At 37.2% G+C, this 26,104-nt stretch overlaps 1 protein-coding gene across 3 annotated transcripts in view; it reads right to left on the bottom strand.

Moving 5' to 3' along the window:
- ZNF407 (zinc finger protein 407) overlaps nucleotides 1–26,104 on the bottom strand; it is a 359,207-nt gene that overhangs the window by 91,044 nt on the left and 242,059 nt on the right. For all 3 annotated transcript variants that reach the window (XM_074823097.1, XM_074823107.1, XM_074823116.1), the window contains one exon: nucleotides 12,620–12,798. In XM_074823097.1, the coding sequence (XP_074679198.1) occupies nucleotides 12,620–12,798 (179 nt within the window). The remainder of the gene's footprint in view (nucleotides 1–12,619; nucleotides 12,799–26,104) is intronic.

Here is a 26,104-nt window from a genome sequence, read left to right as displayed (position 1 = left end):
AACAAAAAACCCCAGATATTAATGTTCCATCAATATTTAGACATGTATGCCCAGTGAAATCAGTAGCAGGTACACAATAGTATTTGGAGAAATAGGGAACTGCTGTGAGAAGTGTAATGTAATGTTATGTTACTTTATGTTAACGGAAGCTATATTCAAATGCACTAAAAGCGTTACCAATATGAACTTTAAACTGAAGTACATTTTTTAATTTGCTATTTCTTTCTATAACATCTGTACTTCTACATTAGCCAAGGAAGAGACCTACTTCTGCCAATCAGAATCAGGAGCAATCAGACTGCAAATGCTACCACGATTTTCTTTATAAAATATTGGCAAAAATATCTTTAATCAGCTCAGTTCACCTATTAATGCTAATAAGAAAGGATCTGCATTTATTTTTAAAATCTTGGTTAGGCAAAGAAAGGGAAAAAAAGGCTGTGAGTTTAAGCAAAGGTAAAGCCTACAAGCTGATAAAACTTTAAAGAAAAATTGTAAAAAATTTGAACATGCCTAAAAGCATCCCATTTCAAAATGGGGACATCAGATTAAAGCATTATTTCTGCATACTGCAAAGCAGACTCATCACAGAAAGCAGGCATTGGCATTGCAAAGTGGATGATCTTTAGGTCATGAGCCACTTGCGCACCTGCATAGCCACCCATTGAAACCTGCTTCATCCTCGAGTCTGAGTTACCTTATACAGAAACATTCCCCCCAAATCAGTAATTTTTTCCATTTTTGGTGAGAAGGTGGCAACAAAGTTAAAAGTACTTTCAGAATAAGGTTCCTCAGGAGACTTATACTGGTTATACCAACTTATAACCATTTACTGTTTGTGTAACTGAGTACTCAGCTAGTATCCCCAACCTGGCCAAATTTTTCTGCAACTGGTGCCTCTCTTCCATTCTTCTCCTAGGAATTTTTTTGTTGCACATCAGCCATCAGATATGGAAATAATTTTATTTAACAAAAATACTCAAATTTTGGTTAATTTTATAATTCTAGGCTTCTTTAATTTTGTTTTAAAATTGTTATCTCAAGACGTTCTAAGATATCTATTTGATCAGTTGGTCACTTCCATAGCTCAAAGGTATTCAGGAAACAGCATATGCAACAAACAACCCTGCACAACTACAACAGAGAATAGATTGCATTCCCCTGCTGTCTTAGTCGTCCTGATCTGTAATACAAGTAAGGTTGTACTGAATTACAGAGAACTGAGATTTCATGATTTTCATACACTGAAAAATCTCTGACTTCATATTTCAGGATTTTTGCTTGAGCGGGTGGAAGTAAGCACAAGCAGCTCAGCAAATTTTACTGACAGTTGCGACAGTGGCTGAATTTGCTCTGAGGAAGGTGGATTACAAGAGAAGGGGTCAACAACAAATAATACAATACTGAATACCATTGGAACAGCAAGGATTTCTAGATAAATCCTTAGCAGAAGAGGCTAAATTGAATTGACTTGAAGTAGCTTCATCCCACAGGCATTCTGTGGTGGTGGTGGGCACTAGTATGTGAGGACTTCAGACATTTCACAATGGCTCCTCCTTTTTAATTTTACCTTACCCACACATTCTAAAAGCTACTGAAACTATTTTTCTAAGTGTACAATTTTAATTGTACAAGTTTAATAACCCCTAACTTCAAACTCTTCAAATCCAGTTCTGAATTTCAGATATATATACTGAATCTAAAATCAATGTTAAATTGAAAATGTTTGCCCAAAAACTTGTGATGTCTCTTGGGATAACTAGATAGTCAGGGGTTTATCTTTTTTTGCTATCAAAAGATGCTTTAATTTTATGTTTTCTCTAGATATTATTACTTCAAAGTAGATCAATTCTTTTAAATCTTCTGTAAACTGTGTTCTGAGAACATTATCTGCTATTACTTCCTAGACTTTGAATAAGAAGTAACCATTTTGGCAAGGTATAAAAGAGATAGGGACATAGCTTAACATGTAATACAGTAGTTATCTTAATACCTTTTTTGTAAGTATATTATACATTATATTCCCAAACACTGTATAGCAACCAAGTCTTTTCATTAGCTACAGTACAATGACCACTAATGAAAAACTCTTCCAGTATCAATAATCTAAGTTTCTGGAATGTTATTTAAGCAGAGACTGTGACACACAGTCACCAATCTCCTCCCTCAAATATCTGAGAAGTCCTCGTAACTACACTGCAGAAACCTGTCCAGCAACTTTGCTTCTGGATGTCAACACATCCTGTACTTCCCACACCCAAGCCACTGGCAGTGCACCCATTTAAAGCAGCAAAGCCTTTCATACAGTCATGTGGAGGCTGAACCAGTGACTTGTATCAAATGAAGCCCAAAGTTTTCATTAATGCTCAGGTTCCTATGCGATTTGTATGAAAATTGCACTCACTTTAAGGTCCCTTTTTACTATCAGAGAATATTATATGAAAATCATACTGCAATGACTCAGAGAATGAAAACATCTGTATTAAATTTGCAGTGATTTCTTTAGTACAAACCATTTCTTTGACATTAGATACTGATGAGCATGCACTCTTTCCAATAAATGCAAGACCTGCATAAAATATCTTCAATTCAGAAGATGTAATTTCTATCTTCCCATTTAGAAAAGGGGTTCCCCACTAACTGGCCTGTTGGGAGTTAGAAGATATGATATCTGCCTTCGTGGTTTTTTGACATGATACAAGAATTATAGACAGTTGGCATGCGATGTATTTATATGAGATATAGTTTCATATTATGCTCTTCTATGCTCACCAAGAAAGTGAAGCAATCTTTCTTCTGTGAGACTTCTACCTATCTTAATTTCCTTTAGTGCAAACAGTTATAGACAAGCTCCTCTTTGAACTGATAATTTTTTAGAGGTCATTCAGCCCATAATTTCAGGTCCTAGTCACTATCCTGATGGTCCTTCTTAGGAAATTGGACCCAGTGGGAACGTTTTTTCCTTCTGCTTAGTCTATGGGTCAGCATTTTCCTTCCCTTGTACTTCTTAATTCCCTTAAGTGGCAATTATTTAAGGCACAGTTAGAGAAGGTGCAATCTACATTCATCCAATAAAACCTAAATATTAAAAAGGACAGAAAAATCCAGCATGGTTACTAAGGATATATGGGAGAGCATTTAGCATTTGAAAGGTACCAAAGATCTGGTAAATGAAAAGATGGGGAAAATTATGAAGAACTATTGGAAGTAAAATAGAAATTAGAAGTACAAAAGAACACGTGTACCAGACAGACAAGGCATCCTACTTACAAAAGGTCAAGATCCAAGATGCCACATCAAGAAATTAATGGAAAGTCAGTGCAGCATACACTGGATCAAAGAAGGCAAACAAAAAGAAAGTCCAAAAGAAATTTTAAAAATCAGCATGGAATGCCAATGATTTATGATTCATTGGAGCAATTATTGCTGAGGGCTCTTCTCACTCATGACCCAAAGTAGTAAAGTACTGAGCACACACCTAACACTTGATTCAATCCTTCCATATCTAACATTACCCACATTTGTTTCAATGCTTTTCTGATTCTGCAATTATTTGCTATTTTTTGTGACATCTTGTGTATTAACCAAATTTTGTAGAACAAGAAAATAATTCTTTTGTGAAATTTAAAAAAAAAAAAAAAAATTGGACAATGACTGCAAGCAAATCAAAGCAGATTTACAAATGTTAATAATTTAAGTTATTTACCAAGAATACATTCTTTCAGTGCAGGTTGTTGAGATGCCGGTAGCATCTCACAGGAAGAGAAAATTCAAGTGTCCTCTAAATAATATACAGCCACGAGGAAAGAGTCCAAGAGATGGTGGCATTATGTATGCTAAATACACTCTGCTACATGGTTATACTGATATATAGTGCCCCAAGTTCTTGGAAGTATTGTTAGTTCAAATCTCCAAATGATGAAATAATTTGTTCATAATTGGGATGCCACCATCGTGATATTTATTATTTATATTTATAGATATTTATTACGCATATTTTCATAGAAATAAAATTTATATAAAATATTTAGATTATATAATAATGACATAAAATTATTCAAAATATTTATAAAATATAAACTTATCATACTCTATGTAATATAACATATAAAATATAAACCACTTATGCTTTATATATTACATATGTCTTAAGAGTTCACAGCACATTTTATATCAATATTTCCGTATTTTTCTTCAAGTTGTATCTCACACTTCACATTTACTTTAATTAAAAAAAAAAATTTAAGAACTTCATATTTCTTAGGACTCCAGCAGAACTCCCCTGGATGATACACTAAGAAATCTACTCTTAAAAGAGTTTCTTCTAACAGGAAAGCAATTTAAATGTTCAGAGCATAGGATAATCTCCACATATAAATATCCTGAATTACTCCTGTGCATTATACACCTTCATTTTTTACTTCTTCCACAAGGTTAATTTCTTTTTTTTTGTTTGTTTGAAGTTTCCTTGATGACCCTGATACCCTTTTTTTTGATGTTTTTCTCAGAATTTTAATACGTTGATACTTGAATACTAGTATTTCCCTTTATTATTTATATTTATCATATACTATTATACATATATATTTTCTAGCAGAATTAAATATTTTTGTCTTTCTAGATGGTTGCCATGTCTTAAGGGCTTTCTTCTGTACTTTAATATTTCAGTCTTGCTTTAAAAGTTTTATGTTAGGATATCCTATTTTTAGCACCAAATAGGCAATAATATGTCTCGTTCTTCATGAAGGATATTTTATCTATTAGTGTAATGAAATAATAGCTTGGAGTAAGATTACCTTCTTTTCATGGGTGAACCTGACATCTTTGCAGAGGCAACGGTCTTTGTGAACACCAGCAGGGATCCAGCATGTGGCTACCAATGCAATGCAAGGAATTTGCAAAGCAGATGCCCGTCCAAGGGTGTTTTGAGAGCAGCTACAAGGTGGGCATTAGGGTTCAATAGAAAATTTCAAAACTGATGAGGGTTTCTGTATCAGCCAGTGTGGCACAGCGCCCTCCAGCTCAGCTGAATGGTTCCCCATCTTGGAAACCAGGATGCCCCAGGGAGGAATGACAGGAAAGCAGGTGAATGCCAACACCCAGACTAAATGTTTAGATACAGGCAAAGAGATTCAAGCTCCTCAGGAGTAAAAGCGCACCCCACAAAAAATTAAGTCATCCTGTGACAAGCTGGAAGAGTTCTTCAGAAAGGAATGATGATGACTAGGATCCCCAGAGCAGTGGGTCATAAGCAGAAAGGCACTGAACAAAATGCAGGATTGTGACTACAGATGCCATTAGTGCTATACACAATATGAAAACCACTCGTCTGATGGCCCTGCAGCTTATCGCCAACTATCTGGTGGAAAAATGGTGTACAACATGACAGATGTTATACCTCTACTGATCAGAGGTATTAAGAGGTGTTCCCGACTTTGGTCTAGGCAATGTTTTCCTTTTCCTTTAAAACTATATTCTAAACATTTTTTCTTTAGTGAAATTCATGGCCTTCACTCTTACCTGAGAATACTATCCACTTACAGAATATAACAAATATTAATAGTGGCAGGTTTTTTCATATTAGATGATGTAATATTTGCATCAAAATATTTCAACACTTTCTTTTATGTCAACCAGCAGCAATACATGCTGGCTGTTCAGGAAAAGCAACTAAGGGACCATGAAAGGAGTCCCTAAGCTCTTCAACTGCAGCAGCAAAAGCTACATACTAGGAAAAAAGAAAAAATACTTTCATGACCTCATTTTTTTTTTTTTTTTACTTTACTTGCTATCTGGAAAGAACCAACTCTAATATCATGACCACCTAGATAAAGATACTGGCTATGGAAGCTCTGCTAGGCATACAAAGCCTTCTAGTAGAAGACAGTTATAAAAATAATCAAATGACTTAGGTTTTAGGTTTTTCAAAACTTAGATTAATTTTTCCTGAAACACAATAAGATGTAGTCTACATAGGTTTTAAGGAACCTAGCTTTCTCCTTTACAAACAGAAAATCATTTATACTAGGTTTTTATTTCAAGCACACACTAAAATTATTATTCTTCACAAAAGAGGAAAGGGAGTATCTGTCAATCAACATGACATGCTATTGAAAGACTGGTACTAATAGCTATGACAAGAGCAAACCTGTTTGAAGCAGAGCTGCTGCTGCGGTTTTTTTTTTTTTTAAAGTATACCAGCCATCAAAAACAATGTTTTATCTGACTAGAAACCCAAGCAATATTCTGCTACTGTAAAAAGCTTCTACCTGATTTGCCTATATTTAGCAATGACAGATTTTCAATATTGTTTCAAATTACCGCATTTATTTTATTTAAACACTGAACGACTAAAAACATAACTATTCCATGAAAAAAGTTAAATATGCTTGCAAAAAAACCATTTTTTGGAGGCTTTACTTAAGGTATGAATTACAAGTTTGCACAGGTACTCAACTGACTTGTATTTCCATTATTTCATTGATAAATAGCATTCACTGATGCTATATTTTTGTAGTTTGAATGTATAAGTAAACAAGTTTTTATCATTTTAGTTTTCCTAATCTTTTTCAACTTTATATTTTCTACTAAACAGTCAGAGGATGCAAAAGAAAATACAAGAAAAAAGAGAAAAATTTAAAAGTAGAAAAGCACCAGGATACTAGTATAATTGCTATATTATCAGGTTTTGTGTGTCCAATTCACATTCTGAATAAGTCTGCAGTTTCCACTTGGCAATAGAGTTATACCTTGATAAAATCACGTAATAGATCACACCATAACTTTTAGCAATCAATTTTTTCTCTTAATAATTTGATAAATGTAGCTGTCAAGTGGGATAAAGATCACAATTTTATTTGGGATTAACTATGTGAACTTTCAGAATTCCATTCATGAATATTGCAACTGTTACAACTGATAGGATCACAATTTTGTCCCTTGTTGATGATGTAATCACATTGCAGGTTGCTAGTACAGCCTTGTTTCTCAAAAGCTAAAGAAACGGAAAGAGAAATGCATAGAGAGCACAGCCTTTTGAAAAGTGCACTTAAAGTCTGGAAAAATATTTTCCAAACATGCATAAAAGAGACCTTATTGTAAACTTTTCTGATTTTCACTGCTCTCTGGAAAAAACTAAAACATCCCCTAACTCTGCTGCCCTAATCTAAAAAAGAAAAAAGCAGGATGTAGGCCCAGCTTAGTGAACAGATGATTAATTGAACCGTTTTTTCATTGATTTCAGATCTCAGGAGCCAATAACACAGTAAGGGAACTGGCAACCAAAAGAGCAGAATTTATAAGGATTCTTCAAACACCTTAAACAAATGTATGTTTCAATATTGAGTATTTAACAACATATCACAAAGAAACTTATTTTAAGCAAGTGTATCTCTACTGAGGCACAGGTACTTCAGGCTCAAAGAGAGTAAGAACGTAGTGCTGATGATGGAAACGTCATCTCTATGAGAAAGAACACTTTGGGGGACTTACATGTCTCCTCAGCTATCCCTTTGCTGTCACAACACCTAAGCACTTTAGATTCACAAACACAACCCGTACCAACAGGCTGTAGATTAACACCAATTTAAAATTTAAGAGCAGAAAGGACTGTTAGGTAATAGTCTGACTTTTGGTACATCAAAGTCCCTTAAGCAACAATAAGTTTTGCAGTGGACCCAGCATCCTTAGGCTCTCCTTAAACCTATCTTCCAGACAGACATCCATCCAGTCTTCTCAAGGCTCAAAGGAACAGAAGAGGGATAATTTCTTCTACTAGTTGCTGCCAGAGCTCAATCAACCTCATATTTAAGTGTTTACACCTTGTTTCTCATTTCAATTTGTCTGGCTATGCTTTCAGTAACTGGTTTTTCTTAGGCTTTTCTCAGCTAGATTAAGAATAGCTCATGTCTGGTATTTTCTCCCTGTGAAGCAGCTCATACACTATAATCAAGTACCTATCTATCATTTTGGTCATGAATTATGTAACTCTTCATGAGCACTAAGCGTTCAATCACCATGTAGGCAGCCAACTGCCAAAACACCATTGTCACGATCTTTGTTCTGTGGATGCCCAACCTCAGAGGCACCTATAATTTTCACGGAGGCACACAAAGCTGTACTTCCAAGCATTCCCTGAAACATGTCTGTGCACTGAAGGGAAGCAGCTCACGCTTTTAGTTTGGTCAGGATCCATAAGAGTAAGCGATCCTCCACTCCTACTTGCAGGGCCCAGGGTGGCAGACTTTCTGAGAGCATGCTGGACCACTTGAGTGCTTTGCAAACATAGTATCACTTTCATAGAAAAATCAGACTTACCAAAGAGTACAATGAATTGATCAGCCTTCCCTGACTTTTTTAAAAGACTTCTGAGAAAGATTTTGTATGACTGCTAATTCTAAATTAAGTAAAACGTCTCCAGATTTTCTGTTCAATGCAGTTGACTGTTGTGAAGGCATTTTCAAGCAAAAGCTTTGTGACTTGAACTATGTAGGCATTGCACCTGTTTTGCACATTGGGATACTCAGGCAGAGAACAAGACCACTGTATCAGTGGCTCAGTGAAAAACTGGGTCATTCTGATTTCCTAGAGTAGCTCTCATTCTTGGAGATCGTGTTCACTTTTAACAGTGCAGCACAGAATAACGATACAGAAGAAAACAGTACCATCACATAACCTTCAACATAATTATGAAAACAATAACGAGCAAACTGTTCCTCTTCTCTCTGAAGAGCTTTTTGCCTTATGGCCAGTTTAGTATCCACAGAAGACTGCTATGCACATAGTGAGATGCCCTGGTCTCTGTAGCTACTGGACTAATGGAGATGTCAAGCCATAGATACTACGCTCTTTGGATATAAATAATGCATCATAAAATGTTTATAAAACAAGAGCTCCTAAATGATGAACATTTAGCTCAAACTGAAATTACCACTACCAAGTGATGCTGCTCCGAAGCAGACACAGCAGTGAGAAAGACAGCTGGAGTACCGATCCCTTTCAAGTTCTACCACGGGTATGGGCCCTTCCCCTGTCCCGCTTGTCAAAGTATTCAGGCTTAGTTCAACTCAGGATTGAGATGTAGCATCAGTTGGAAGAAAAAACATATCCAAGACTCTTGGAAATGTAATGCATACAAGAATCAATCTAAAGATTTCTTCAGCTTACTTTGAGACTCACCATACAGACAAGGCCACAGTTAGCAGGTCAGAAAAATTTTCTTTATCAAATCATCTAATTTCTTTTTTTTAAAAAAATCACTAAAATGATAGGCATCAACATGATATGACAATTCACTTGTATTAGTTTTCCATTTGTAATGACAAATTTGCAAATTTACGCATTGATAACAAGAATAATATGAATAGCTTCCACTGGAACCAAATTTCCATGACTAAAATATTAACTGCAGGATTCCTGACCTTGCTAGTAAGCCCACTTCTGTTCTAGAACAGCTATAAAATCTATCAGTATTTTTAGAGAAAATAAATTAATCACTGGATTTCTGGGGTTTTTAAACAAAAGTTCAATTTCAACACAGACCTTGAGAAAATGGGCCAGAGACTATCAAGAAACAGGCATAAAGCTCTTACAGAACAACATACAATGACATTTCAAAAACAGATTTGAGGAATTATAAAAATTATAGGTTAAATGCATAAATTGGTATTTGAAGTGTAATCTAGCAAATTCAGTCCATAGTTTTATGTGTAGATGCATGTATCTCAGTTGGTTTGTGTGCATTAAAGGCCTGCTGTTCAAATGCAGTACATTTTAAAAGTTAAAGACAAAAGTATTCTCTAGATTGTTACTGTTTAAAGTATACAACGGTACTTCATAAGATTTATAAGGAATATAGTTGTATAGTTAAATATCTCCCCCTATGACAGAGCCTATAGCAAAACCAGGAAGGAAAGTCTGAAGACCTGGTTTTGTGGCATTTCCATGTATCAATTCCTCATGTTATACAGGATTTCAAAGATGCAGAACAGATGCTATCACCTATCAGTTACAGTATCATCCTTACTGATGTAGAAGCTAACGTGTTCTGTCTTCCACCTTCCACAGCCTCTCCCTTAGAAATGCAGCTTCTTCAAGCTCTTTACTGCCACTGACCCCATAAAGCAGTATAATAGTTGCCAAAGAAAGCTCGACAGAAATTAGTATTAGAGCATCATATCATAAAGAAACTTTGAATTAGAAATCCAACCGATAATCTTAGTTTCACAGATGAGAAACAGACTTGATTTTTACTCCCAGCCACATCCTAAAGGCACCCCACAGCTCCATTCTTGGCGAGTTGTGGTGAAGGAGTTTCTGACTAGCCCTGTGAAGCAACTGGAGTGGCATCTCTTTGCCAGTGATGAGACTTATTCTATTTCTATTCTGCTCAAAGAAGCAAAGGGGTTGGCTTTCCTGTTACAAAGCAATATTAGAACACAAAAGACAGACAAATATGTTTAAGTTAAAAAAATCGATCTTGTATGACACTTTCATACTCCTAACATCCTAAAGGGTTCTATGTCATGTTGTGGATTCTCTGTGGGTGCAGCCAATGACCAATAAGTCATCAGTAACCGTGAACCAGACACAGAACAAATCTTATTTTGATAAGGGATGTTAGCCAGGGCATAGGAGTTATCCCCTCATTCCTCTAAAAATCTTCTCTAAAACCTTTAACTCTCAGATGTCTAGCAGTCAGAAATAGATAGAAAAGAAGAAATGAAAACCCCTTTAATTTATCTCTGATGTGAATGCACAATTATCACCTAGGTCCCACTTTAATGTTGTTTCTTCCTGAAAGGAAAATACAGTATTGCCCTTTTAGCAATGGGATTATGCAAGCAATATTTCAACACTTCTGTTGTACACCAATTCTAGGCTAGCCTGGTAATAATTAGGTGACAACCAGTTCTTGCTAGTACTAATACGTTCGTACAGTACCCTGTTTAGTGCAAGGGGATTTCTACAGTATAAGGATGAATGTATAGAAAATAGATATCGTTAGTATACAACACATTGATGACAGTTTTCCTGTGTTGCCAAGGCAAGTAAGTTGAACAGTTTTAACCACAACATGCTGCAACGAGCAATTCATTTACTTAGATGTAGTCTTGAACAAGCAATGTGAAAACTTACACAGATTTTGTAATTTTGGAAAAATGTTAGGGATTCTACCAGTATTATAGCTGTGTTATGTCTGTATATCTGTCTATTGAAAGCATTTTAATTTTTTATATTAAGTGGGATTATTGTAGTAAAAATCCAATAGTGTCTGGGTTTAAGCTCTGAGTTGAATATTCATTCACTTTAGAGAGAACTATGGTGAAATGTGATCAGTTTTCTGACCTATTTTGAAATTGGTATCCCGCCAACTGGCATTTTGTTTGCACATCCAGATATTATCCACCATATGCTGACATGACATGATGATTGGTTCCAAAATGAAGTGGAATACTTGGCAAATAGAAATATATGGTACAAATAATATGCTGCCTCTAGTCAGGAAAGCAAGCAGTCATTTTGAGAAGACTTGAGAGGTTTTAAAATAGCTTCAGTGTACACACTGCACCGAGCTTAATGAAACCTCTCTAGGTCGCAGTTTTTTACAGGTATGAGGGTCTCAAAAATTATGAGATCAATTCCTTACAGAAGATGATTCAAATCTGACACAGCAGTACCAACAGTAGTACTTCAATGGAAGATTAATTTGCATCTTAGGGAGAATTTGGCCCACATGGCTTCTTCCTCCTCTGGATTCCCCAATTCTTTCTTCTTGCCATCTGTTCCTTTTTCCCACTGCTCTGACTTGTCTTCCCACCCAGTGATGTCTAAGTTATCTGCCTCTCCTGAGTTAAGATCACATTTCATTCAAGCTCCAGCCTAATTTTGTATTATTTCTCCTAACTTCTTGCCATTGAACTCTTATTTTTCTCCTAATTTGATGCTCCTGTTAAACTTCTGCCTTCTATTCTGAACTATAGAATCTCTAAAAAAAACCCACCACAAACTTGTTCCTAAACAGGAAACAGCCCAACTTTTTTACTTTTTTCTTTTAATTCCTGTTTCCAAAGCAATGCTTTCGTTTTACATTCCTCTAGTGACTTCCATGTGTGTGCTCTCTAATGTAAAGCCTCAAATCATACACGTAAGTTAGGGATTGATCTCTGCTATTCTATCTCTTAATGTTGAATGCTGTCTGCTTTTTTGTAATGAAATCCAAGAATTTTTACAGTTGTACATTAATTTGCCACTGTATTTCCTAAGGAATTTTGTTTTTCTGTTCTTGGGGGAATAGGGTCTTAATACAAATGTTAAAAAAATAAACTAGGTTCAACTAGATTTCAAAATGAGGCATCTAAATAGCACACACTTCTGATGTTTATGTATTTAACTTCAAGCTTTGCTTGTGAAACATGAATGGATTTCAGTACTTAATCCATAAAATTCACCCCTTGTGAAAACTTGAAGAGGACTAAACCCATCTTAAAATCATGTTCTTCTTCAGAATAAATGTTAATAACATAACATAACATAACAGCTAGCTTTCTTATTGCAATCACTTAAGCATGCTCGTATAGAAAAGAGAAGAATTTGTAAGCAAAGGGAAGAATGACCTTACCAGCATGCAAGTACGCCAGATCAGGATTTTCAATGTCTGGGTGTAGTTCTTTCAAGTGGTTACGAAACTCCACAGGGATATTAGTTCCATAGTCACATTTAGGACAGTTATACATTTTCACTCCTTCATGCTTTCCTGTATGTAAGATGTGTTTACGGATATTTTCAGCACAGTTAGACCTAAAAAGTGATGAAAAAAAAGAAATGTTATATGTCAATTTATTCCCTATCAGTTGTCCAAATAAAACCTAGTGTTATAACAGAAAATGAGTAGTCATTACTCATTTTTCACAATCTGCCCAATTTTTGCATCCTCTTACATTTAGCATAAATGTTGTGCTTTGCATAAGGCCTCCCAAAGCTGTTTCAGGTTAACTAAGAAATACATCTGAACCAGAAGCATTTAAAAACGAACAATTTTTTACATTTGCAAAAGTCTTATGATTTTATTTTTCTTGATAGTAGTCAGTGATGGATGGAAACTAAGCAAAAGTCTTTATCTTAGCAAAACTGAAAAGCACAGATGCCTATAACACTCCCAGCAGAGCTCACATGAACCTTTCCTACACAGTTGTTAAGATTCCATAGGAATGTGTGCTGTGAATGATTTTTGTAAGGATATTCCACCAACTCTCATCTCACCTTATGAACTGTTCCTAGAAAAGAGAATTGAGTTGTTCAACTTCATACCTTTTTGAAAATACACACGGATTCTGATTTATATCTTAAACACAGCTTTTGTGGAAGCAGTGGAGTTTTCATGCATAAAAGTCATAATACATGTACAATTAGTTTTATGGATTTCAAAGAAAAGGTTTTAATGATATTTCTTAGGGAAAAAAGTGAATAGAAAAAGATTTCACATTTCTTTTATCCACAAAGAGATTCATGATATGACAGTAAGTTTTAATTTCCAGTCTTTAAAATTTTGCAGTCTCATTCCAAAATTATTTTGCATTAGAATTTCCTACTTATTCAAAGTCTGTGATGAATCCCATATAAAATATACTGCTTCTTCATTTATTTCAATCAGAAATAACCATTATATTTATTCTTGAATCAAATTAACAGCCTGTGTACAATTTTTTTACTTTCTTAGTACTGTACACTATTAATATTGTGAAACTAAGAACAGTAATTCAGTTTAACTGAAAAAAGTACAAACACTCCAGTGAACTATATAAATACATAATAATTCACAAATATTCAAATAAGACAACAGTAGTATTTTGAGCAACTGTTTACCTGTTACTGTTAGAAATACCACAGTAACAGACACCTAAAAAAAGGACCCCCAAAATAAACTGGAAGTAGCAGCTTGAAGTTCTGTTGGAGTGCTTGTCTCTCCCTTGGAGATGGTCATAGTAAAGCTGATATCTGCCTTACGGTGCTGCCAAAGCTCACCCTCTGTCATGTCCATCTGCTATATACTAGTATAATGATCAGACTCTTGAGAATGTCAGAGAAGTCGCTTATGTTCACTGAAAAATATGGGAAATATTGGTCCTCAGCATCTTTCAGGATTCAGCCCTAAAAAAACTACAGTACTCATAAATGTTATTAAAATGAAACATGTATTTTATTTTTTTAAAAAAAAAGGATAGCATACACTGCAATGAAAGCAGGAGACAATCTGGTAACCTTCTATCATGGGTTATACTTTGAAAGGCAGTAGATTAAAGCAGAACATACAAATCTGAAATAAAATATCTGTGTCCTTTTAGCTCAGCCCTCATACTATGTTAAGGAAAGATATAAAACTTTTTACTTTGAAATATTTCTGTGAAATATATAAAGGATCTGTGGAAACCTATGTAAGAGTTGTGAAGAAAACCCAGCCTGTTCAAGTCATAAAAGGCCAGTTCTGTCTCCTTTGATTTGTGAATTTGCTCCAACCACTTTAAATGGAGCAATCTCAAAGTCTCATTTATTCAGTCATCAGTAAAAATCTGTGACTAAACACACCAACATACTGATATATTCATCATGGAAAATAAGAATTTGAAAAAATGTATTTTTCCACGTGATGAGACCAGAAAGACTTAATCAGAAATGAGGAATATGAGATCACAAGGCATTACAAATGGCCTCACAATGCAGCAATTGCAATCATAAAGTAAACCATGAAGGTAACAACTGGCAAATCCAAGCACTGTTGAAATCAAGTAGTACCTTTAAATATGACATGACAAAAATGTACTGCATATAAAATGTTTTTTTAATTATTCAGCGTGCTTTGAATGTCTGTTCTATTAGGAGTCTTCTCCTGAGTACTGTACAAGTATGTTATTAGATGTCTGACACAAAAAATGCTCACCAAAACTGTGCATACTTACATCACTTCATCTCATATGAGTAAACATAGGGGTCTGCAATTTTAAACAACACTGTTTTTTCATTAAAGCTATGCCATGCTAAACATCTAAAATATTAGTGTTGCAATAGTGATGATAGTTAAGCATTTGACAGGCTTTGGGTTATAAAATTTACTTCCAGGAGTTTATAAACTTTGAGATAAAGATTCTCTTTGTTCTGAAATTTGGCAACTTAAAGCCCAGCCCAAAAGAAACTGAGCAAAATCTTTCTGGTTTTTGAGTTTCACTCTGAATTACAGCCACAAACAAATAAATGCAGCTTTTGAAAGGCTAGCCTGTGTTCCAGTAAGGCTAAATCAGAGGTTTCTAAGTTAAATTACTATTATCATTTCTTAATGTAAGCATGCTTTCATCCTTATGATCCATTTTCCATTTTGAAAATCAAATGTATATATTTCTGGCAACTTTTCTATGCTCTACAATAACAGGGAGACTTCATTAGTCTAAAGCTATAGTCTATGGGTTTATATTCAGTGCTGATGCAGAGAAACACAACAGAAATTTTGTTTTTATTTCATGTCTTCCAGTGGGTCGTCTTCTCAGATGCAAAGAAAGGTTTGAGACTCTATGCAAACCCCACAACAGTTCTATGAAAGGGAAGTAGAAGGCCTTTTTCAGTGTTTTCAGTGTCCTGTCAGTGCTATACATAGTGAAAGAGGAGATGGGACATGCTACTAAGGCACGTTGCAAATGAACAGGAAATGTGAGGAGCTGAAAAGCTTAGTCCATACTCTCCATGCAACAAGCCTGTACGACCTCCTCCATCAAAGACTGATATATTGGGAAGGATCTAGGCTGACTTTGCACTGTACACATCCAGGAGAGCCCCTGCATTTCTATAAATGACAATGCTGTGAAGTAATGGAGACGGATGGCAAGTTTCTCCTCAGAAATGCAGCTGCTGCTTAAGACAAAAGGAAAACCTGTTTTGGCTGAAGATAAAAAAGGGCTTTTATCTCTAATGTTCATCGCACAGTGACGTGTTCACATCGCTGTTCTAACTGCACGTTTCATGTTGCCATTAGAAGTCCATTCCTACTAACCAGTTACCTGTCTTTTGCTGCTCTCAATAGATTAAAGGTTGCTGCATATCAAACTGGAAATGACTTGTCAATTGTAAAACTGTACTTTAGTTATAGAATGGTTGAGGTTGGAAGGGATCTCTGGAGGTCATCTGGTCCAACACCCCTGCTCAAGCAGGGCCACCCAAGGTCAGTTGCCCAGGACCATTTTCAGGCAGCTTCTGACTATCTCAAAGTATGGAGACTCCCCAGCCTCCCTGGGCAACCTGTGCCAGTGCTCAATCGCTCTCATGGTGAAAAAGCGTTTCATGATGTTAAGAGAGAACCTCCTTTGTTTCAGTTTGTTCCCATTGCCTCTTGTCCTGTCACTAGGCACCACTGAAAAAGAGCCTGGCTCTGCCTTTTTTACACCCTCCCTTCAGGTATTTGTGTACCTTGATGACATCCCCCCTGAGTCTCTTCTCCAGGCTGAACAGTCCCAGCTCTCTCAGTCTCTTCTTATTTGAGAGATGCTCCAGTGCCTTTATCATCTTAGTGACCCTTTGCTGGACTCTCTTAAATATGCCCATGTCTCTCTTGTACTAGGGAGACCAGAACTGGTCACAACGCTCCCAGTGTGGCCTCACCAGTGCTGGGCAGAGGAGAAGGATCACCTCCCTTGACCTACTGCCAGCAATCCTCCTAATGCAGCCCTGGATACAGTTAGCTTTCTTTGCTGCAAGGGTGTGTTGGTGGCTCATGCTCAACTTGGTGTCTACAAGGAACCCAGGTCTGTTTCTGCAGAGCTGCTTTCTAGCTGGCTGGCCCCCAGCACATATTGGTGCCTGGGGTTGTTCCTCCTCATGTGCAGGACTTGGCACTTCCTCTTGTTGAACTATATGAGGTTCCTGTCAGCCCATTCCCCCAGCCCATTGAGGTCCCTCTGGATGCCAGCACAACCCCCTCTGGTGTATCAGCCACCCCTCTCAGTTTTGTGTCATCTGCAAACTTGCTGAGGGTGCACTCTGCCCCATCACCCAGATCATTAATGAAGATGTTGCAAAGGACTGGACCCAATACTGACCCCTGGGGCCACTGATCACCACCCTCTGGGCCCAGCTGTTCAACATGAACAATGTATCCAAAAAAGATTTAAGTTATTTTTGATGTCATTGTGACTTTGTAAGCAAACCTCAGAAAACTGATAACTACCTAGATAGAAACAGGATACGACAGGAAAGAAAGCTGAGTAGGTATTATAACAGTAAATAACACTCAGCTTTCAATAGACATCTCCAGTGGCACCGTACCACAATGAGGCTCAAAGCTTCTCCACAAAGGGACCTAAAGCAAACTTTCCTATTCTGAGGATGAGAACCAAACAGTTTATTCAAGTTTTCAGTGGTGACTGTGCTTGCACAGGCATCATCCACAGAGAGATAAGGAAGCCCAATGTCACATAGTCTTGCCTGCTTCTTAGCAGCATTGATCCACTTTGCTGTGAGAGTGGAATAAAGTGGAAGGTTAGCAGTAGCATAAAATGCCCAACATTTTATCACTGTGAAAAGCTGTTGCCTTTGTTTGTCTTCCCTCTCCCATTGCCTCTCTCTTATCCTTATATATATATATATCAGTTTTGTTACCAAAAAAATAGGGCATTGTGCTAAGAGCAAGAAACAGTGTGCCTGGTCTACAGAACAGTGGGAAAATACACTTTCTGAGTGCACAGGGCAAAAGTTCTCATAACTACCTTCTTCCTAAACCAGAAAACACTATTGTTCCTCTAGCCCTTAAAAGAAGAATAACTCTGTCCCTATGAAGACATTTTCTCAGTTGCACTGGCAAGCTATCATGTGCCACTGACCAGGTTCCTCAGCAATACTAGGCCTACCCTATTGAAAACAGCAGCACTGTTTGGGGTTCTGGGATGGCAGAGCACAGGTGTGCACTTTGCAGAAGGCAGAGATGGGAGTTCAAGGTCAGCAGCAGGGAAACACAAGTGGAACAATGAGCCTTGGAGCAAATTTGTGCCAGGTGGGGAATTGTCAGCCTGAAGGTCCCCACAGTAAGTGCTGTTTGTGGTCATTACTCCCCCATCATCTCTCTCTTCTCTCCCACCTTGCAGGGCTCAGCCAGGCAGCCTTACCAGCAAGCAGTACAAGCTGCATGAGGGCAGGGAGTCGGGCATCTCTTCCCCACGCAGAGGGGCTCAGCCCCAGCCTCGTGGCTGGATGCAGGGGGCCACGCTCTGCCCTTCTCCCAGCCAGCAGCGCTGCTTTAAGCAGCCCGTGTAAACCCCCCAATTCAGTAGCTAACTGCAGAGCCATGGCTGCCCAGTACCAGAGCTATTTGCTGACCTCATCTCTTACATGGCATTTTGGAAAAAATTGTGAAGTAAGAGAAATTAACAAAACATCTTCTGTTAATCCTAAATTTGCCCATGCAGAATGGGAATGCTACTGTATTTTCTAGGGGTTTTGTACATGAGAAGACATTAGCATTGTATTCAACAGCTAAATGAAATATAGCAGGAAGCAACCTATTTTTATTAAAATGTTTTACTAACAAGGAACTGAAATTAGAACACTCTTCCATTATGCAGTGCCTGACATTTTCAGAAAGTTGCTTACTGCAAGACATGAAAACGGAAGGTTTCAGAGGTGCAAATGAGGCAAAATGTTAATTATCTAGCCCACCAAGTTTTAAGAATTTTAGCACCTTGTAGGGCTCTTATTTGCACAAAACAAACCTTTTTCAAAAGGTTTTCTCCAGGACATTAGGTACAAACACCCTCTTTCTGCAGAGAAATGCATATGACCTAAAGGACTTACGGCAGCTCCATGGATATCACTATTTACAACATAAAAACAAACACGGTGATACAGCCAACTGATTGAAAGGATTTCTATTTTTCCCCTGTTCTTCAGTATGAATCAAGTTCACTCTCATATGGAGAGCACTCTGAAGGTCTTCTGCACTGTTTATACCTCGCTATGCAACCTTCAAGAAGTACACAGAAACTGCAGTATTTTGATTGAAAAATAGTAAAGTCCCCAGATACTTTCTTCCAGAAATAAAAGCAGTTATGATGAAAGAAAACTTCTCATGAAAGCAACATGTATCATCACAGATTCTTAACCTCAGTTATTCACCAAAAATTTGAAGGTGTTTTTTTCACAGAAAATGCCATCTTAACTTGGAAAACTGTCTTTAAATCAAAACTGAAATAATGTAATTACACTAGAAAAGGAGAGCCATAGATTTTTACACATGCAAAGTCATATGGAACATTTAGCTTGACCTCATGGATAGCACAGTTCATAAAAATTTTTCCCAGTGATTCTTTCCTCAAACCCTAACTCTTTTTGGTACTAAAACATGATTTTCAGAGACACACTGAAATCTGATAGAAAGCAACAGGAATGTATTGAAATCATAGGCAAATTACTCTATAGTTGATCACTCTCACTTTTACAAACTGTCACATTTGTTACACTCCTGCATCCAGAGAGTGCTACATTTCAACACATCTTGCTCAGCTGAAGAATCCTCTGCTACCTGGACTTCTAGTGGATGAACTACAGAGACCCAGTTCCCTTCATCTCACTTTGGGAAACCATCAGATTCTTCCTAAACGCTTTTCAATGGTAAAAACTGTTTTAAGCTTTGAATACTAGAGCACATTTCAGTGCTGCATACATGGATGCCACAACTTTCCCTATGCTCAGTGTTTTCCAGTTCCAGTCAGGAGTTCTGGGAGCTCCTGGACACTCCTCGAAGGACCAAGAGCTTCTGTTCACTCATTTAAATGCAGGGACCTTTCAGGTTTTTTTTCAGCATTACTGCTTCCTAAAATACAACCCTTCTAGCCTGCCTTTATTTCTTATTTGCATTAAACTGTATGAAAACTAGCATTCAGTAGAGTGATGGTAAACAACCTAATGGGCAATGTTTTCTTGACAGGAAAGAAACAAATACCTCAATCTGTGGTAATTACATTATACAAACAGGCTTATTCAATCAAAACCTTCACAATGACAGTCACTCTGCCTAACTTCTACTAAGCAAAAACCCAGACAAACAAACCAGCCAAAAATTCTTCCCAGCATAGTCAAGAATTACCTGCATTTCTGTTTTTAAAATAAAACAAACTGATTGCCAGTTTACGCAAACTAGCTACAACATTATACACAATCTGCATATACCACTGACACTCAGTTCAAATCACAAGTTTAAAAATTAAAGTATTGGCTTACCTCCTCAGTGCTACAGGTCAATAGAGTATTGCACAAGAAATAATAAAAAATATCAAAACATCATGGCAAAAATACATTCTGAAGTATATTGAAACGAACATTAAAAAACTGTAATTATTATACTTTAACACCCATATATAACATATATATATGTGAGAAAGGTGGTACTTTTTCTCAGTCATCTTATTACTAGCATGCACCTGGGTCACTTTTCCTTGCTCTTTTCCTTTAAAACCAAAAATTCTACCTTTATTTAGGTTTTAAATGACTGGGGAAACAATCACATGAATACAAGTGCTAGCACTCCACAACCAACCTCAATTATCAAGTGACTCATGATACTATTGCCAGAATTAGCAGCATACTGCTCGATGGGAACTTAGAAGGTCAACTACAACGTACCCAGTGCCAGCTCAGTTCTGCCTATGTCACTGCTAGCAAACATCTCTCTATGCTGTTCATAAAGACCTCTGGCGGACAGTGGCAACAAACTGCTGGGGGACAGCAACGTCTTTACCACTGTAGCCGTTTCTGCAGTGAACATTTGCCCACAGCTGATGCTTTTCAACCATACCAAGCTAAGATGACTGAAATACACATCCACAGTATCATAAAATGCATGCCCGACAATCTGGTGGCCGCATGTATTGCCATGTTTTACATGTACTGCCATGTATTGCACGCATTGCCAATCAGAAAATATGAAGTAGCCATAAAAAAGAGTACACTACATTTACATGTTTTGAAGAGATTTTATGTTACAGTCAGTTTCACAAAGAAAATAATAAAAATGTATTTGGGATTTATTCTGACAGTATTATAGTAACACCCAGGGATAATAATCGTAATGTTTTCTGCTTTTGTACATTTATAGCTTTGCATTTTTTTCTGTAATGATCTATTTGTTATGACATACAGTATGTCTGACAGATGTCCTATGCTGGCTGCTAAAAAGTAGCAGAGCCCTGTAGGGAAGCAGCAAAAACTTGTGTGTCAGCACTGAAAATGATGGAAGATTGATAATTACTGATTGTGTCTCAGCTCCATTCAGCAGACCAGCATGTCCAAATTATAATCTGACCACAGATCTTCTGTTATATTTACTATGTATTGGAATAAAAATTCCCAATTTCAAATAATTGATCATCACAAATATGTGTGATACAAGGAGTCAATAATGATAGTCAAAATGCACACTTTTAAAGGCAAAATCAGGGTAATTAGAGATTCTGAAGGGAAATAAGAAGTGATGTACTCTAGTCTTGTTTACCTCTGAGGAATCTGTAAAGCTGGTTACAGTGTACAGTGCTGCACAGTAACAACCACCAAAGTATAAAACCAGGTCTGGCATCTAGATCTATTAATGAATTTTCAGTCAGATTATCTTCCTGGAAAAAAAAAAGTTTAGTTCACAACACACTTCACAACATAAAGAAAACCTGATTTTTGCAGAAAAAAAAATATCTCTGCTTCCAAGGAAATAATGGCTTCTTGCTTTAAATGCATCCATTAATTCTGCTTTCTAAAGGAAGAGAAAGAAAGAGGAACCTTTTAGACAGAAACCTGCAAATTACGTCCAAACTACTAGTCTTGGGAGGAGCAGGTGGAAAGGCTGCAGAAAGGCAGGGAGATGTGCCTCGGGTCTCGACCTGTGCTGTGGTCCCCACTGGCCCAGAGGTGCCATGCAGAGCTGGGCTGCTCAGCTTCTGAGTCTGCCCAAGTAGCTCTTTGGGACACTGCCTCAGCTTCTCCTTCTACTAACTAGAAAACTAAAAAAAAAGCAAAAGCAAAAAAGCAATTTTTCACAGGACTGATCTGCTACTGAAAACTCTCCATAACATTTGCTAGAACTCTGGCTTCTGCCTCGCTGCAGGCAGAGTGGGCTCTGTAATGGCCTGGCTCAAGGGCCCTCTGGATTCACCTGCCTGCAGCGTGAGGGATGCAGAGGTCTGCTGTGCACAGTGCACTGCTGCACCGTGTCAGCCAAAGTTTAAGTGGCAGAAATAGCAGGTGGAGTTCATCTATTTCACAGTAACTGAGAATAATCACTCCATTGTTCATGGGCTTCCTCCCCCCGCCTCTCCTTTCTTGTTGGAGCAGATGGCATAAAAGAGAAGTTGGTCTGAGAAACAGCATCTCTGCAGTGGTGTAAGGATGGAGACCGGGCTTTAAGTATCATAGGCCCTGATTTAGCAAGGTACTTACGTACTTGTGCAGCTTAAGTACAAGCAGCCCCATTGACTTCAAAAGAATGACTCACAAGCTTAAATTTATGTACATGATCAAATACCTTGCTGAAATGAGGCCATGGAAAGCATTCATTTTTTAAAAAAAGCTAGGATGAATTTAATTGAAGACACACATTTCCTTTCAACATCAATTTTTTCCCTATTGTACTTCTTTTAATGACCACATAAAGTAACTGAACAATTCTGTAGAATCTGTTTGTATATCCTCAGGAACCCATAAAGTATTTTCACAAATATAAAAGTGCAGATGGAGCCTAAGAAAGGGTGTGGAATCTATAAGCTGCACAAGATGAAACTAGACTCCTAATGTTGCCGGAGTCAGAAATGATAGCAACAGACCCTAAAGGCTGCCTGTCAATCTCAGATGCAGATGGTACTTCTTCCAACTGGCCTTTGTGTCAGTTCCTTCAGCCATTTTAGTGACAACACAGGTCCCTAGAGGGCAGATCCTGTTGCTTTGCAGACTGGATTCATACCCAGGGCACTGTGGTCTGTATGATCTCTGGTCAAAGTAGGTTTTTTTTAATGCTAATACATCGCCTCTTCTTGCCCTATCCCAGCCCCAACCCCCCATGCAAAAAGAGATGGTCGTTTTCTTCCCCATTTCAAATGTTCCAATTTATCAATGTAATAAGCATTAATTGTCTGAAAGATTCACTTTTGTTATGCATGCCAAATGTATATATAAAATCCCTGCTAATAAAATTTGCAGATGACACTGTAATTGGTAGCATGATTAATAATGATGACACTGCAGTCATACAGAGCAGTTTCACAAGCTAGGCCCATTCAATCAAGACACGTACACATACAACTACATGTTAGGTCTCCCACCTTTGCACAACGCAGGCAAGTAACTTACAGAATGCGAGAACACTATGAAAAGCTGTGACACTGAAAATGATTTAGGGATTAGTGGACCAGCGGTTTAATGTGAGCTTCCAGTGTGATGCTATAAGCAGAAAGGTCCCATGTCACCTTTAGATGTATAAGCAAGGAAGTAGCAAGCAAATGAAAGGATGTCATGTTCTTTTCATGACACTGGAGAAACTAATTCTAGAATATCTACTTCCCCTATTACTGCCTACATTTTAAAAAGGAAACAAACAGCCACAAAAGGATTGTAAATAGAAATACAAGTTAAGGGGAAAAAAAAACCAAATCACTTAAAGTAAAGAAAAACTCTGTTTTGCTTATTACACTTGAGCTTGGGGCATGAGTAACTTAACAGGGAATAAATGTGTGATTAAGGGACACCTTAACTTAGAGAAAACCTGTAATAAAACCAAAAACAATGACTACAAGTTACAGTCAAATTCAAATGAGAAATAAAGCACAATTTCTTCAACACTTACAGCAATTAACCTTTCACTCAAGGGGAGTGGGTTCTCCAACTTTGGACGTTTTCAGATCAAACCTGAATGTCTTTCCAGACAATAAAATTTAGTCAAACGCAAGAGTCTCAGTACAGAGCAAACTGGAAAAAACTATGCAGTTTGTTTTATGCAGAAGGTCAGACTAGCTGAGCTTAAGGCTTTTCTTGGGCTCAAAGTCTCCAAGAAGTACAGTTTAAGCCTGAAAAATGTCATTGTGAGGTCAGACATTTATTGTGTTTCTATGATGTCATGGAAATTTGTTCAGTCTGCAAATTAAAATATATTCTTCCTGGCTGTCAATACTGTAAAACCATCTTAGGTTCTGAAAGTCAAATTTGGTTCTTTAGTTGGAGGTATGATTGATTATCCGATCTAAAATCTGCCTTGAAAGTATATATCGGAGAAACATCATTCTCTTCAGATTATGTCCTCATAATGCCATTGTCTGCACAAATATAAGTAAATGTAGCATTTGGCTCTGTACTTTGAGCTTACTTCACAGTCATCATTCACCCCAGGAGAACTGGTTTTAAGAGTAGGGAGCAAGCAAAACTTAATTTTTGTTCCTACAAGAGCACATTTGCCTACAAGGACGCCCTGCTGCTCAGTAAGAAATAGCAGTTTTCATGTAGCTAGATTTTCACAGTAAACTGACACATCAAGTTCAATGTGCTGTGTACTTCACCAAGAAATACTGAAATGGAATACTGTTGAATGGAAGCACTGAATTATGTATTTGACTTATCTAGCATACCTAGTGCATTTATGCAGAGTAAAATGTATAACATAGTTTCTAGCATGTCTACTTTAGACTTAGATTAGTCCCAGATAAGCTGTCTTGTAAAAGTATTAACTTAAAATTGGACCACCCAGAACAGATAAATTATTACTGTTCTTTCAACTATACACAATTATGTCTAAATATTAGACACAGTATTTTAACTAGATGAGAAATCAGGGCAACACTGCAAATCTATTGGTTGAGAAGAACAGGAATTGCCTGAATGGTATTGCTTCAAAAAGCTGATCTAGTACCCAAGAAGAAAAAAATTTAAACACCAGGGAAAAGCCTTCTAAATGCCAACGAAATTCTGTCATACTGAGGAATTTTATAGACCAGTGCCAAATAAATTAGCCTATGATCATGTATGCAAATGTTCTGTCTTAAAGAAAAAAAACCACATAAAAATAAACCCCATCATATTACATGAAAATAAACTTCTTTCATTTAGTATACATGGTGTTATGGACCTGCCTTTTTTCCCCACAGAGGGTTAACATGAAAAGAAGGAAAAATGGTAAAATATGAAACTTGTTCTTTGGCTTCATCTTTCACATTCCTGTATCATACTACAGTAGAAACTAATGAACTTGCTCATCTTTGAAAACCCTTTTGCATGCTTCTTCCTTCACCCTTAACTCTGATCCTTGCAGATCTTCCCTTATGTGTGTGCCAATTTTACTGGTATAATATGTGCACTTTTATTAGTTGTGTTCTGATGATTTCTACTGAGAGATACTTAAAGCTTATACAAGTCAAAAACTATTTTATCACTTCTGAAGAAAACTAATAGGGCAGAGTCACTGAATGATAAGAGAGAGAGACCACTGAATTTATTTAATAATCCATGTCCATTTCACAAAAATGGCCTGTGTAATCCTTTTAAAAATAATAACCTGTTCATTTCAGACCTTGCACAATGCTTCTCTTTGTCCCTTGTAAGTCTCTCAAATGTCTTATTTTAAAGGAATATATAGTACTCCCGGAAGACATTTTCCCATTTCTATTCTCTTCAACTCCTGTGAGCCCTTGTTCTGTGTGATAAGGCAATCTCCTTCGGGATCTGAGCTGTGTAGTTTCGCACCACGAGTGACAAGGACTCGACTTGAATAACTGCTGTGCGCAGGTTGTAATTATGTCAGCTGGAGTGTTGAACAAGGGGACTGATTAATGTGAGCCCCAGCCCAGGCACAGTCCCTATCAAAACCTTCGTGCAGGCCAGCAGTGGGGATGGGTTAAAGCAGAAAGACAAAACATGCTGTATCGTCCATGATAGATGAATTGCTCCAACAGTCTTCAGGCAGATGTTCCAGGACAGTATAATATACAATTACTCTGCCTTATCACCTTCCCAGGGACAATAAAGCTTCCTCCTTCTATAGCTCATGTGAGTGAAGGCAAAATTAGTTTTACTTTTACAACACTGACTCACTTATCATGTTGCCTTG

The sequence above is a fragment of the Strix aluco genome, chromosome 1 (genome assembly GCF_031877795.1).
Source record: "Strix aluco isolate bStrAlu1 chromosome 1, bStrAlu1.hap1, whole genome shotgun sequence".
Taxonomy (NCBI): Eukaryota; Metazoa; Chordata; class Aves; order Strigiformes; family Strigidae; genus Strix; species Strix aluco.
Note: the sequence above shows the minus strand (reverse complement) of the source record. Positions and strands in the feature narration are given on the sequence as shown.